Source organism: Psammomys obesus, unplaced genomic scaffold (genome assembly GCF_907164565.1).
Source record: "Psammomys obesus unplaced genomic scaffold, mPsaObe1.curated_primary_1811, whole genome shotgun sequence".
Classification (NCBI taxonomy): Eukaryota; Metazoa; Chordata; class Mammalia; order Rodentia; family Muridae; genus Psammomys; species Psammomys obesus.
The window spans coordinates 5,172,787-5,187,807 of record NW_026590699.1 but is presented as its reverse complement, the minus strand read 5'-3'; the positions used below and the strand labels follow the sequence as shown (position 1 = coordinate 5,187,807).

Below are 15,021 nucleotides of genomic sequence, written 5' to 3'. Positions count from 1 at the left end.
AGCATCATGGAGAATCTCTGGACCTTCTGGCCTCAGGTCTCTGCCTCACCCCTCACTGCGTGCCTGTTATGGCCCACCCCACGGTTCAGGTGCTTTCCCAGTGATGGTTTGGACTTCTGGTCTGGAGGTTTACCTTTACTTCTTCCTCAGTATGGTCCCCCAGGTCGATCTCCACAAACATAGATGGTTTCTATGGATGGAAGCAGTCATTTGTGAGTGAGCTTGGATGAACACAGACTTGGAAGGAGCTGCAAGTTTCTGTCTCACGGACATTTAGGTCTGAGGGCTTCCACCAGATTCTGGTGATGATAAAGGGTTCCTGTGAAGCGTGGCAGAGCCCCATGGTAGCCCAGACAGCACCATGTCCAGAGGTTTGCTCTGGGCAGGAGAGGGAGGAGTGTGGCCTTCTGACCCATTCCTAGTCATTGGAAACAAGTATTGGGGTTCCAAGGACTTCTTCCTCCTAGCACCTTGAGTGCTAGGCAGGTGACAGGGTGCTGTGAGACCTGGGGACCCCTCCCCAGCCCTGATCTACTGGCAGCACATGGATCACCTCCCTGTATTTGCCTAGAGCTAAGCTTCACTGATAGGGTCTGCTACAAGATGAGATGTTCCAACAGTTCAGGGCATGCTACTGCGGCCTCCGTTTGGCACCTGGGCTCTTCCAGGATCTTACCAAGGGGCATCTGCTGTAGAGTCCCAGGGAAAAATGTGGCCCACTGTCAACGTTCCCTGTCCCGTGGCCTGGGAAGGAGGACAAGGCTACCTTCCTTCACGAAGGTCACTGTGAAATTCCGAATTCAGTATGATGCTTGCACAGAAGACACAACTCAGTGGCCAAGGTCAGGGGTGCCCTCAGTCAGCACACCTGGGTGAGAGGCTCTGGGGTTATTACCATGGGCCAAGCTCGACTGGAAGGTGGAATCTTCTCAAGACCCACAGTTTTAGTGACTTAGTGTTCACAAGTTAGGGCAGGATGCAGCAGGATCGGGCAGCAAAGCCCTGGGCTGGTTCCCTGACCCCCTTCCTGGCCTGGTTGGACAGCACAGCACCTGCTCGGGTGGCTTTATGGATTACATGCCAGTGTGTGCACTGCCCCCTGGGAGTTGTGGAGACACACACAGACAGGCTGGCACATCTTAACTCCTGTGGCTGAAGAAGCGCTTGCCTGTTTTTCTAGCAGGGGATTCAGCTTCGTGGACTCTGACTCCTGCTCCTACAAGTCCAAAAAGATAGCAACAGGTGAGTACAGGGGACGCCACACAGGCGGACCGTGTGCGCAGAGCTGCCCGAGGCCTGACCTCGGCCACTGAGGTCACTTTGCAGGCGTCATCCTGTTTCCCTGTGGCACTGGACTCTGAGTCACTCTTGGCTGTGTCTGATTTCCCAGTCTTGTGGTCCAGTTTCCCCGGCTCATCCTGGTTCTTTTTCTTTCTGTCTTCCTCTAGGCTCGCCTGACTAGAGATAAATGGGATAGTCAAAAAAAGCAGTTTGTAATAAGTGTCCTGACAGGAGTCACTTGCTGTCACTCTGGCTCCTCCCCTAAGGCTAGGACAGGGTAAGCCTGTGGCCCTCCCTATTTCCCTAAGAACTCAACTTGTCTGGAGACACCATTCCTTCCGGGCAGAGACCCGGGGGCTGTGGGGATCAGTGGGCTCATCTTTGTCTGCCACTCATGTCTTTAGTGGTCCCTACCCCATGTGACGGGGGGGTGCAGCAGGAACAGGGAACGTATGTCCTTCCTCACCATTGCTAGAGGCAAGACTCAGATAGCTCCTGGCTTTTGACATGTTTTGGGGGGCACCATCCAAAGGCCTTCCAGGCTCCACTCCGTCCTTTATCTGGGACTAGACAGCTGCTACCAGCCTATGTGACCTTTTGGTAGCTAGTTCTATCAACCAATGACACCTTCAGGGACTTCTTAGTTGCCAACAGCCTTCCACCTCAGTATTTTCTGGTTTAGCAGGTTCTACTGGTGTTGGCTCATGGGAGATCATTTGTAAACAGCCAGCCTGGTCTGTGCCTGGTCTGCAGTGAACAGACTGGGGTCTGAGGAGAAACCCTTGGGTTCAATGACATTTAAGTCCCACAGAAGGCATGATAGAAAGTGCAGAGAACTGGCTCTGTGTTTTGTGGCCTGACATCCTGTTCTATCTGACCAATAGTGAGGCTGGTTAAATACCCTCCCAGCTCAGCAAGGAGACCGCAGTGGGCCCAGTTGATATGAGACAGGGTGGAGCTCCCTTTCTGGGAGAGGCACATGGAGACGTTGGTTGAGGCACTTCCACCCAGCCATCTGGAGGCCAGACAAGCCCCAGCCAGAAGGGCTACCTAGGAAGTGAGCGGGGCTGTCTGCAGTTCAGAGACGCGCGCTGGTGGCTCCTGTCATTAAGATGAGCCCCTTGGCTAAAGAGAGTCCGCAACCCTTCCAATCATCCCTCCACTAAAAGGGTTCCATTTCCTCTTGGGAGGCCTCCTCCCAAGGCCTGACCCTGAAGGAGGCCTCCACCCCGCCTCCCACTACCTCAGCCCTCATGTTTCACTTACCAGATAGCCTCATCAGTGTTACTTCTTAGGTCTTTCCCTTGGTCCTCAGACTCTGAGGAGCAAGGACAGTGGTTAGTACATGAGCAGTCCAAGGTAAGATGCTTCCGCACCCAGGGCCTTCCCACAGTCTGCTGCCTCACAGGCTCACTGTCCTGCCTGGCTCTCCTCTCAGGGCAGGTTCAAGGCCAGCCTGAGGGTGAACAGTGATGGCTTGGAAGACTTCCTTTTCTTTGGCCATGCTTCAAGCACACTTCCATTCTATCAAGTGCCTGGGCTTGAGCTTCAAGCCCACCTCATGCAAGCCCACCCTCTTGCTCTATTACTCTCCACCTGTGAGCCAGGCAGGGCACTGCAGGACTTCTGGAACACACCCACAGGCCCTCAAATCTTCCTTATCCCAGTGTGGATTACTGGAGTGGCAGAGTAGGAGTCAAGGGACCCCACAAGATGGCTACTTGCTGGAGATGGGAAGGCTTGTTCAGGACCATCCTGGCTACTGATGGATGCCTCCTAGCTCTGAGGGCCATCACTGGGCTGACCTCTATTATCCTCTATCCCGTGGGACAGGAGGTACCTTGAATGTGTTCAAGGCCCAGGGGACCCTAACAAGTTGACATGAATTGCCTAGCTTCAGGATAGTAACTGCAGGGAACAATTCCAGGTGATCCTGGGACATGCTGGTTGGTCTGTGAGCTGTCCCCTAGCATGGCATGCTCCTTCTGCATTTAACTCCTTCCTCTCAACTTCTGGGGACGAGGCTGCCCAGCACAGTATCTAAAGGAAAGATTCATGCCGAAATGCTTTATTTAGGCCTCATTCTGGACTCTCCCCCAGTATTGCCATCTGTGCCAGAGCTCAGCATGGCTGGCTGCTATTATCTGATCCTCACTATGGCTCTGGGACTCAGAAATTCCAAAGTGTTAAAGAAGGGTTCTGATAAAAAACCAAGCCCAGAGACTGGGTCAGGGGGCTGCCCTGTTCTGGAGGGTTTCCTCACAGAACCGGCTATCCCTTTCCTTGGGGTTAGCTTGCAGGCCAGTTGAGGCCAGTTCAGGAGAAACTTCCTCACCATTCGTTCTCTCTCCATCCATTCCCTCCCTTCCCCCCCCCCCCCACTGTCCTTCACAGGCACGTTGGGTGCTTTGCAATCTGCCTCCTTCCCATAAGGGAGCCTGTCCCTTCCTATGCTCAGCACACCTAGCATTGGCCTGTGCCATGTGTCCCCTCCCTCAGGAGGCCTTGTGCTTGACCTCTGTTGCCTGCGGTGCTGGACTCAGGCTTGTGGACACCTGTGGATGGCAGCTGCCTACCCCAAAGAGAGAAGCAGGAGGCTGAGGCCCTTTAGCTTAGGGGTGAGGGTGGGGCCGTTACACAACTTTGCACCTTAGAAGCTCTCACATCCCCCAGGGAAAGAAAAGTCAGACTTCAGTCCCATCCCATCGAAGATGAGTCTAAAGTATCAGCTGGGCTCAGTGGCACACACTTGTAATCCCAGCACTCAGGGAGGCAGAGGCAGGTGGAGCTCTGCCTGGTCTACTAAGCGAGTCCAGGACAGCTAAGGCTACACAGAGAACCCCTGTCTCAGAAAAAAAAAAAGTCAAAACGATGAAAAGAGAGCCAGGATTATTTAAAAATGGACGGGAAGGGCTGGAGAAATGGTGTTAAAAGCACCAGCTGCTCTTCCAGAGGTCCAGAGTTAGATTCCCAGCACTCACATGGGGACTCCTAACTCTAGCTCCAAATCCAGGGGACCCAATGCCCTCTTCTGGTCTGCACTGCACTGCGTGTACACCGGGCAGACATGCAGGCAAAACATCCGCAGACATATACAGTAAAATAAAATAGACACCCTCCAGCAGCTCCACCTGAGCACACAGGTACACGCACGCCTTAGAAGATGCTGACGATTAGGAGAGTCTCCTAGCTCTGATCCTCCCCACTAAGCGCACTTAGCAAAGAGTAGTAAAGAGAAAGGCAGGGTTTCAACTGCTTGGAAACCAACTACCTTCTAACGGAAGTGTGTCCTGCATGATGCGCAAACACTACTTCCTGGAGTCTGGGCCAGGTCTGCCGGCCCTCCCAGCCCTCCAGGAGGGAGCCACCTCCTACCTAGCTCCTTGTGTAACAGTGACTTCCTGATGCAAACTGCTGGGTCCCCCTTCTGGTGCAAGCCGCCCATGCTCCTGCTCCTCTGCAGTTCAGCCCCATCACAGGCCACCTTGAGGTATCCAGGGCTTAGTCCTGAGGGTAGGGCTCCAGGCCCAGGCCTGTGCCTCCTGTGCGTGATTGGATCCTTTTCCATCCTGAGCCAGAGGGGACAAGGGGAGCCACCAGCACAGCCTCAGACCAGGGACATCTCTGCCAGCCTCTCCCTGTCTCTCCTCCAACAAAGTGGTCCAGTGCACGATGCAACTCTCCGTTGCTACGGCGCTGCTGTGACATCACAAGTTAGAGCTGAGTGGTTGTCGAGGGCAACCCCAGGGGTCCCTGCAGGCTCGAGGCTTTTTGAGTGGTTTGGGGGCTGCGGCTTTTCTGTACTTCTGGATGCTTCACCAGCCAGGGCCTTCCAGAAGGCAGTGCCTCACAGCTGTGTGCTCCTGATGCCTGCACTGTCTCTCATTTGAGAATCTTCTTTTTTCTTCAGAGATGAGCACAACGGGAAGCAAAGCCAGGACAAGGGTCCTGGAGCAGCGTGATCTGATTTACACCCAGGCCAATGGGTCAGAACTCAGCACCCAGAGCAGGCCTTGGTGGAAGACATTTTTTAGTAATTTAAATTACACTGACATAAAAGCCTGCCAGTACAGAACGCAGCCTCGATGGCTTCAGTGGGAAAAATGTCTCCTAGCTGAAGGTTGGAGGGTTAGATCAAGGAGGGGCTGTCTCCCCTGCAACCTCTTTCATGGTCTACAGATGTCATCTTTCTCGGGGCTGTTCCCCAATCTGGCTTCATCTCGGTTATGACAGCGAGCACGCTGGACTGGGGCTCCCCCTAGTGTCAAAAGAACACACAACTCTCCCCTCAAAGGAGATAAAGGTTTATTTTGGAGCTAAATACAAGTGGCCACCTCTCAGAGCACATTCAAATGACCCCCAACTCCGTGCTCCAACATGAGAACAGTTGGTCAAAGTTTCCTTTCTGAGTGCAGGTGCTGGCATGGTCCAGAGACGCTGTTGGGTCCCCTGGAGTTGAAGTTTCAGGCAGTTGAGTTGAGCCATCCGAGTTGGGAACTGAGCTATCTTCACCCCCCCCCCCCGAGGTTTTCTATTAGTAGGACAACAAAAGTCATAAACAAAGGCACTTCTCAAACACACTGGTGGGAATATTAAATAGATGGGCTACAAAACCAGCTCCGGGCCTTAGCTGCTATCCGATGGCATTCTTAGCCTTTTGGTTGGGGGACACTGGAGTTCCGTCAATACATTCCAAAAGGTTGCACCTGCTAGTCACAGACGCTGGGAAGGAATGGATATTAAGGTGGCCAAAGAGAGCCCAAGACAGATGATCATTGTGCTCTGGACCTGTGGCATTGCAGCGCACCCAGAGTCGTTGAGGTTCTTAGGAACTAGACTTGAGAAGGGTCACTATAAGGTTCCAGTCCACGCAGAAGCTCTCACTCCCAAGCCCCTCTACTGGCCAAGCACATTTGTGCCTACAGGGCCACTATTTACTGTTCATCACGAATGTCCCATGTCTACAGGGAAGACTCCCTAGGATTTGGTGTAGGTAATTAGCTGAGTAGTAGTCGGGAGAGCAGGCTGTATGAGAGGGGAAAAACTAGTAAAACTATTAAGAAAGAAACTCTTAGATGCAAGAAACTCTTGGGTCATATCACCAAAATCTACTAGCAATCATGATTTGGATCGGATGTTTTTTTTAAATCTTTTGTGTTTGACATAATGTGACATCTAATAGTAATATCCCTAACACAAAAATAGTCCAGAACATTATCTCACTAAACAGAGTGAGGGTACAGATGAGGAAGACGGGTACTCTAAACAAACAATTCACTAGATTGACTTTGTGTTTCCCATGTATTTACAGCAATTTAAACACTATGAACTGTTTTGTCTTTGGAGTACTTAAATTATCTTCTTTTTAAAATTTATTTCTTTTTATGTATATGAGTGTTCTATCTGCATGTACACCTGCATGCCAGAAGAGGGCATCAGATCCCAGTATAGATGGTTATGAGCCAACATGTGGTGGCTGGGAATTGAACTCAGGACCTCTAGAAGAGCAGCCTGTGCTTTTAACTGCTGAGTCATCTCTCCAGTACCCTTACATTATCTTTTAATTTTAATTTTTCTTTTGGCCAAATTGATCATACAGCTACAACTTGTTCTGGTGGCAGGCTCTAATTTTTAAGAAAATTGGTCTTTCTCTAGGTCCTTTGGGTTTATAGCATAGATATATATTATGGCTTTCAGTTTAGTATTTCTATAGAGCTCCTGAATGTGTGTCTCTGATTCTTGTGCCTTCTCTTGGGCTCTTTTTGTTCTGTTGGTTTGCCTTGTCAACTTCAATGTGATGGTTTTTGTTTTATCTTACTATATTTCATCATATTTAGTTGTTATCTCTTAGAAGCCTGTCCTTTTTTAATGAGAGATGAACAGGAGTGGATCTGGGAGGGAGGGTAGGAGAGGAGGAAATGGGAGAAGTAGAGGGACTTGAAACTGTAATCAGGATATACTGTATGATAAAATAGTCTATTTTTAATAAAAATAGAAAAAGTAAAAATTGGTCTTTAATATCTAAATTATCATAATGCTCACCTGTGGATACTATTACATTGGCATTGTACCAGACTTACCTGAGGAAAGTAAATAGAAAGTCACCTTACAGAAGAGATTTGATAACAATGTAGTATTCCTTTGAATTTTCTTTTAACAAGATTATCTTTTCCCATGGACTAAACATGATTTGTAACAATTATAAAAATGACAGATCAGACCTACTAGAATAGAAGGCACCGATTTCTAATAATAACAGTATTCATGACATTTTATACCTTAAGTGCAGATGTTTCTTTATTAAATGAATTAAGGTATTCTATAATGAAAAAAAAATAGCCCAAGAGAAATTGTAATTAGGCTTGGGACCTGCAACATCCCAACTTCTCTACCCTCACGGAAGTCATCAGTTAATCAGCCTTGCAGGAGGCTGTCAGAAGTGCCTGTGTCATTCTTTCTAGGAACTTTGATTCACACTAGGGACCTTATTTCACTTTCACAACTTCCCAAGACACCCTTCTCAGACACCGTCATGCCTGAGGGTTTTGGTGTTAGGGCACAACTCCACCTACCCAGCCTCACAGAGGATCCCTGGTTCACTGCTCCAGTGCACAGCCAACTACAGCTGGGGGAGGGGCGTTCTTACTCTCCAGGGCTTTTGGTTGGGCCGGAGAATTAAACTGACCCAAGGTATATTCAGCAGGAAGAAATTTATATAAATTTATTTTCCTGGCATGGGACCTGTGCTGGTTAGGTTTTGTCAGCTTGACACAAATACATCGGCATTAAACCATAAATTTCCCTTTGTTGTTTGTCCCCAAGATGTCGTGTTAATATCACAGTAGAAAACACAGCTTAGCTTTTCAAAGCCCCACAGTCTTTTAACAATTCCAATAATTTAAAAGTTCAAGTTCTCTTTAAAAGTCCAACATCTCTTTAAAAATCCGAAGTCTCTCAACTGGAGGCTCTTGTAAAGTAAATAACTTACGTATTTTTTTTTTTTTTAATTCCAAGATGGAAGAACCAGCCTAGTTACAATTAAAACAAAGCAAAAGCAAAATTAAATAGCTTAGGGCCTGAAATCTAGGACTCACATACGATTTTCTGGGCTCCAAAGGGCTTGGCAGATCACATTCTTCCAGGCAGTGCACAGCTCAGCAGCTCTCTGTCCCTGCCCCCGCCCCCACCTGAGTTTCTACCTTGCCTTCCCAGTGACCAAATCCCCAAGCTGCTGTTGGTCATGGAATAAGAAGCAAACTAAAAAAAAAAAAGGTTCATAAGGAATGAAGCCTGAAGTAGCAAAATAATGTTGTTGTTGTTTTCTATCTGGATGAGAAGAGTGGTGAGGGCATTGTGTGGAGGGAGGGGGGGAGGACAGACATTGTGTGGAGTTGGGGAGAGAGGACAGACACTCTGAGATCCACTCCTAAGAGCTCACTGGCAGACAAGGGGCCAAGGAGCAGGGCCAGCCCATCCTTGCTCCACTCCACATTCTTCTGTGGCCAGAGAAGGCTGACCAGAGACCCACGCCAGCCTCCCCGTCCTGAGAAGCCTTTTGCCCTGAGTTCTTGGCCCCAGAAAGTTCCCAGAGAACTGTCAACTAAGTGTTCTCCAGACTTTTCTTCTAATGGTCCAGACTCAAAATGGAAGTAAAAGGGAAGAGAAATGAGTGAAAACCAAATGGAGGAGAGAGGGATACGGGGATTAGGTGCTGCGATGGTGGTGTCCCTCCTTCAAGGGAAGGGCCACACCCTGTCCCATCACTCTCCGGCTCTCCCAAAGGCCCCTGCTTGTTCTCTCTACAGACTTTTGCTCTGACGGCTGCCCACTGCAACCTTGGAGACATGGGAAAGATTTGGCTTCCCTCCTCCCCTAGCTGTCTCCCAGTACATGGGACCTCCTAGGGGTGCCTAATGCCGTACCGCTTTTGAGGGCACCATAAAGCCAGGTTGTCATACAACGTCATTCACGGACATACATGTGTTAGAGACTTCACATGCTATCAGAAATGCCACATGTCATCAGAGACACCACCTATCTGGTCTGACAACGATGCTATCAGCCTTTATCTGCCACCCCTCTCTGTAGGGAGCCTCTTCATGTGAGCCCCTTGTGGAAAGCCAAACCACTCCTCAGAAAGAATAAAACATCTGTTTTAATTGACCAGTAAAATACATTGCAAATCGTTAGTATCTTATAAACAGAGACATTAAGTTACAAACCCATGTTAAAAATAAGTTCAGTGCAGCCTCACTGCTGTGTCCAAATTTTTGTTTGTTTGTTTTTTATCCTCCACTTCTGTGACAACCAATACTACTATCATGTTTTTTCTAGACGCAGAGTAAACTTCCCAACAAGAACGAGGAGAAGCTGGTACCGGGATGGACGGTTCTGTCCTGAAGCAGCATCTGCCCACAGAGCGCCTCTCGTGGAGATTCGGTTTGGGATGGGGCTCCAGCAGCACTGTGGGGCACAGCCGAGGCAGTCTGTCTTGTCTGTTTCAGCACTCTCCCAGCCCGATCAAAATGGCTCCCAACACTGCCACGCGCAGCCTGCTGGGCTCAGGAACATGGGCGTTGGAAATGACCATGTTTGGCCTTTACTGCTGACGGTGCAGCCTCCAGCCCAGGGCTCCAGCCCTGAGGACCCTTTGGCTTCGTGAGGAATCAAATACTGTTCCCTTTGGATTTCCCTGTGCCATCCCCTTTAATGCATATAGGTGTTAATGTTCCAAACTGTCTTATATCAAAATGCTTTTTAAAAACAACCCTTTAAGAACATTAAGAAAAACAGCTTGAAAAATGCACATTTTAAAAATCTTTCCCAAACTTTCATGTGGACTCTAGTTTAAAACCTCACCTGGAATCCAGACCTGTGTTCAAACTGAGGGTGACGGTCACCCAGAGAAGGCTGGGCTCATAGCCCTCCCTCTCCAGGGACGCTGAAAAAGGGACCCCATGTCCCCAAAGTCAAAGGCTTCCAGCACCATCCTGTCTATTCCAGCCACAAAACAACCCTTTCGCCAGGAGCAAACCAACAAAGCTGAGGAGAAAGGCTGCCTGCCTGCTGGCTGCCAGGAAAATACTGCTTCTAACATCCCAGACAGGGACTAAGTAGAATGACAGGATTAAGTAGAATGTCTAGGGCTAGGACCAGACTGCTACATGAGTAGAGCCACAGAGATCAGCAGGCAAAGAACAAGAGACAGGGCCCACTGCAGAAGGCGCACATTGCCGAAAGTGGACTAGCTGGGCCTCTCTGAAGAGGGGTTGCGCTACGTGGAAACAGGTTTCAACAAAGTCCACACTTCCCTAATATTTAACAGATCCCTGGATCCCCGTAAAACCAAAGTAGTAAAAAGACAAATGATCATACATTCCAGAATGGCTCAGACCACCTGTGCTGGCAGCCAAGGGGAGCGCATAGCCCAGGCAACAGTTCCTGCCAGGGAAGAGCTTGCTTGGCTCGCAGCGGCCCCACCAGTGTGGCAGGACCCACGTGAGCAGGCAAACGTGGTTCCCCTCCGTGTATATCTTCTGTGTTCCTTTATCTGCTTTTGAAGGTGGCTGGTTTCCCGGGGTGGCTCAGCGGCACTGTTCTGGGAGGTGCTCGGCCTTAAATGGAATGGGTGGAGATCTCAGACTGCTGCCTGATGTAGTTCTGGAAGCAGCTCTTGTCTCCGATGGGGTGCTCCCTGGAGAGACAAGAGGAGAGGAAGTGAGGCCCTGTTCCCAACAACCAACCAGCACTGTACTTTCAATGTGCCCATTTGGCGCCGTAACACATGCTCAGGGAAGCGCAGACCACAGAGAGCGGAGCCAGGGCCGACCCCAAGGGAGCGCCACGACTCTGGTTGCTCCTGTGCCCGGCACATACCACAGGCTGCACATGTGTGGATCTCGTGTGTGGAGCACATACATTTAAGACATGCTCACGGCATGCACATCCACGTGGGCTGCTCATTCTGACCGTGCGTGGCCAACACGCACAGAGGTGCGCACGTGTCAGTGTGGACATGCCGGCTGGGTACACACACGTAGACTGCACAAAGTAGGCAGCGCAGGCAGGATGCGCACATATGTGTTCTGGGAGGGTCCGGTTTTGTCCTCCTGTGTGCCAGTGAATGCCCTATGCTGGAACAGGGCCTGGAGCATTGTGGGTGCTTGGCAACTGTTGCTCAGTGGTGAGTGCACACCTCACCTCCCTCCATGAGAAAGGGAATAATGCCTCTCCCTGTTCTTAGCTCGTGAGCTTTGGACTGTGAGGCTGACACACATGTTTAATATGAACAAGGCAATGTTCCCTGAAGGTAAATGTGCATACCACCACCAGCGAGTCCAAGGGGCTCTGGTAGGATGATGAGAATGGTTGGGAGCAGGTACAGGAAGGTCTGAGATGGAGATCAGCCCACCTGCAGATGCTCTGGGTACCTGGGGGCAGCAGGGACATGGGCCGCAGGCACCTCAAGAGTCCCTGCGGCTGGGACTGGGCCCTATTACTGTTTGTGAGCATTTCTGTGTCTTCCCCTGGGGGACAGGTGACATTGGGAGGGCACAGGCCCTTAAGGGCTATGCCATGGGCACTTCCTGAGAGGCTCCAAGCAGGCCTTAGGTGGACGGAGTGCCAAAGCAGCTGCTGAATGGAGTTAAGCAGTTGTCCTAGCCTTTACGGAACTAAACTCCATCTTTTCCAACTCTTCAGCCGTGAAGCTTGACCCACTTGGGGCCATGTGGCTAGGGCTGGTCACACTGAATGCTCCCATCTGGCTTGGGTCCTCCACTGCTATACTCCTCCCACCTCAACCAGGGGCAAGAATGCAGTCAGTTTAGTGACCCTGCCCTCAGAGCTCTCCATGGCCAGGAAGATGGCAAAGGGCACATGTGCTGGCAGGGGGCGGAAGGGCTGGGTCCAAGCTCCCAGCACACCAGGGAACAGAGCCGGATACCCACTCTAGAGGAGACAAAAGGCTGAGCTCAGCCCTGGCCACCAGCCTCCACGGAGCCCCCAGGACCCTCCCACACGAGGCGGGCGCTCACTGAAGGTCCAGATCTCCACATCACCCCCCACAGCCCTGGGACACCCCAGCACTCACTGGCTCCCGTATCTCGTCTTCTTGAACTTGTCCCTCCTGTACTGTGCGTGCTCCTGTTCAAGGGTCCCCACCCCAGCGATGACCTGCTTCAGCGTCTTGTAGGTCTCCTGGGGGTCGTCGATGATGAAAGTCGAGTATTCCTCCTGCTCAGGGCCGTCGTACACAGACTTGCTGCCACAGGCCTCTGGGTGTGGAGAGGACAGTTAATATGGGATGGGGCTCAGGACCCTGCTTTCTTCATCCTGTCTACACCTATTACTCCAGTGTGCTCCTCAGAGCACCCCTCCCTTTTGGTCCCTTTTTGGTCTTTTTTTTCCTTTCTCTTGTTTTAAACAGAAATAGGGGCTACTTCCTGGGTCAAGCCCCGTCCAGCCTGGAGGACCTTTGGGTGAGCTGCACAGCAAAGCTCTCTCCAGTTTGCTTTCTGAGACCTCACCCTCCATGCCTCAGGGCTGTCTCCAGCCGACCTCATAGGGGTGAGCTTCAAATCCATGTCCTGCCAGCCAGCCAGGCCAGGGGGATGCCCATACCTGCACAACGGGCTGTGCCATCTGGAGCCTACCAGGATGAACGTCCATTCTGCAGAGTACAGAGCCTGGCACACGCCACTCACCAGAGGCTTCTGGCCAGGCCGTGACAGCTACGAGCATGGCAGGACTGAAGGCCTGTCCAGCAGCGCCCACGGACCTCTGCCCTCCTGATCACTCCCACAGCAGCCATGCTTTAGCCTCTGGCCATCCAGAAAGGTCATCTAAGCACCTGAGCTGCCCTTACCCACCTGAGCTGTCCCCACCCAACCCTAAATGCCTGAGTTGGCATGCTTCTCTGTCCCAGGGACCCAGGGATGGGCACATACCCAGACTAGGTACTCGGCCCTACAATTCCACATATGTCATGGAATGAAAGTTTGTTTTCTTTCAAGGTATATGTTGAAGTCTTTCTTTTTCTCTTTCTCTCTCTCTCTCTCTCTTTCCCTCCTTCCCTCCCTCCCTCCCTCTCTTTCTTTCTTCTTTAATTTTCGCTTGTTTGCTTTGGATTTTGAGCTAGAGTAGTGGTCCTTAACCTTCCTAATGCTTCAACCCTTTAATACAGTTCCTCATGTGGTGGTAACCCTTAACCATTATTTTCGTTGCGTGCAATTTTGCTGCTATTATGAATCATAATGCAAATATCTGTGTTTTCCGATGCTCTTAGGCAACCCACCAAGCTAGAGTCTTGCGTAGACCTGACTGGCCTCCACTCAGTATGTAAATCAGGCTGGCCTTGAACTTTCTGAGGTCATCCTGATTCTGTCTATTGAATGCTTAGACTTCAGGCACATGTCACACGCCTGGCTTGTGTGTTGGAAGACTTTGCCTTTCAGTCCAGTGCCAGGAAATGGTCAGATCACAAAAGCAGAACCCTTGTGGAAGGGACTAGCTCCTCCGTGAAAAGAGGGCTCTTCCATGGCTTCAGGAGAAGTGGGAAGTCAGTGTGCCGTCAGGACAGCCCTCCCGGAACCAGCAATGTGTTGTCTGGATTACAAATGTCCCAGCCTCCAGAGGAGGGAGAAGGAAATCTCCACCACTGTGACCACAAGTGACCTGTTTGTGGCAGTCAAGAGCAACCAAGGCAGAAGAGGATGCCAATGGTGAGAGCCGCCACAGCCGCCCGAGGGTGTGAAGCAGCTCTGGCCCTGGGAGCTGCCGGGAACAGAGTTGAATAGGTGGCTCTGGTGATGGGAGGACAATGGCGGGGCCCTGTTCCTGGAACCACTAAGAGACAATGGGAAGAAAACGACAGTGGAAGCTCTTCCGCTTGGACCTCCCAGAGACTAGAAAGGAGTGACGAGTGCCGAGACAAGGTGATCTTTGTCGTGATGCAACAAAGACCCTGGCTGAACAAGGTTTGTGGTCTGCTCCATGCAAGACAGAACTTGCTCATGACGTGCCTATTTAGCTGAGGATGTTTCTAAGTGAAGAGGTGGCAAAACAGCAGGTTGCTCCAGTAAAAGCGGGAAAGAGAGAAGCAGGACAATAGAACTGTTAAACAAAAAGGACTTGGACAGCCCCCCACCCTGTACAGGAAGAAGTGTTTGGAAGGATGAGAACACTGAGGGGGACAGCCAGCCCCACCTAGCAGGATCACTGTGGTGCGAGTTTCAACCTCACCTCCTCATCTCACAGAGTGCAGGGGTCAAGACAGGGCTCAGCCAACGGAAACTGCAGCCGGACAAAGGGAGACGGCGGACAGGATGGAAGGCTGCATAACAGCTTGGGCCCTGCAGGACTGGCTACTGCAGAGCTACAGGCTGCTGCTAGACATGTTTCTCAATTTGTGAAGGAGGACCCAAAAGGCCAATCAGAGAGGTGCAGGGCTGCCCTTTAACACCCAACAAGTTAGGCCTTGAGGCGCAGTCAGATTCGGACTGCATTATTAAATTGATTTTGAACCAGAGGAGAAGATAAACTGACATAAACAGGAACAAATCAAGTTAAAAAATGAATCCACTTAGAACGAGGCAGCTTTGATTGTGAACTGGACACAATGTAAAGCCATCTGGGAAGAGACTATCAATGAGCTATTATCTAGGCTAGACTGATGTGTGTGTGTGTGTGTGTGTGTGTGTGTGTGAGTGTAGGTGTGTGTGTTTGCGAGGAAGTGTGTTT

General features: G+C 50.6%; 2 protein-coding genes across 4 annotated transcripts in view; both read right to left on the bottom strand.

The window, feature by feature from the left end:
- The window catches only part of CUNH13orf46 (chromosome unknown C13orf46 homolog), a 10,888-nt gene extending 6,039 nt beyond the window's left edge, over positions 1–4,849 (bottom strand). Inside the window, exons 1-5 of the mRNA XM_055608385.1 lie at positions 4,657–4,849; positions 2,548–2,599; positions 1,302–1,458; positions 1,169–1,216; positions 140–190 (exon numbers count right to left, since the gene is read on the bottom strand). Of these exons, the coding sequence (XP_055464360.1) occupies positions 140–190; positions 1,169–1,216; positions 1,302–1,458; positions 2,548–2,599; positions 4,657–4,849 (501 nt within the window). The remainder of the gene's footprint in view (positions 1–139; positions 191–1,168; positions 1,217–1,301; positions 1,459–2,547; positions 2,600–4,656) is intronic.
- Positions 4,850–7,625: 2,776 nt separating this feature from the next.
- Rasa3 (RAS p21 protein activator 3) overlaps positions 7,626–15,021 on the bottom strand; it is a 100,518-nt gene continuing 93,122 nt past the window's right edge. For all 3 annotated transcript variants that reach the window (XM_055608475.1, XM_055608476.1, XM_055608477.1), the window contains 2 exons: positions 12,374–12,557; positions 7,626–10,975 (listed from right to left, as the gene is read on the bottom strand). In XM_055608475.1, coding sequence (XP_055464450.1) covers positions 10,897–10,975; positions 12,374–12,557 — 263 coding nt within the window. In that variant the 3' untranslated portion in view covers positions 7,626–10,896. The remainder of the gene's footprint in view (positions 10,976–12,373; positions 12,558–15,021) is intronic.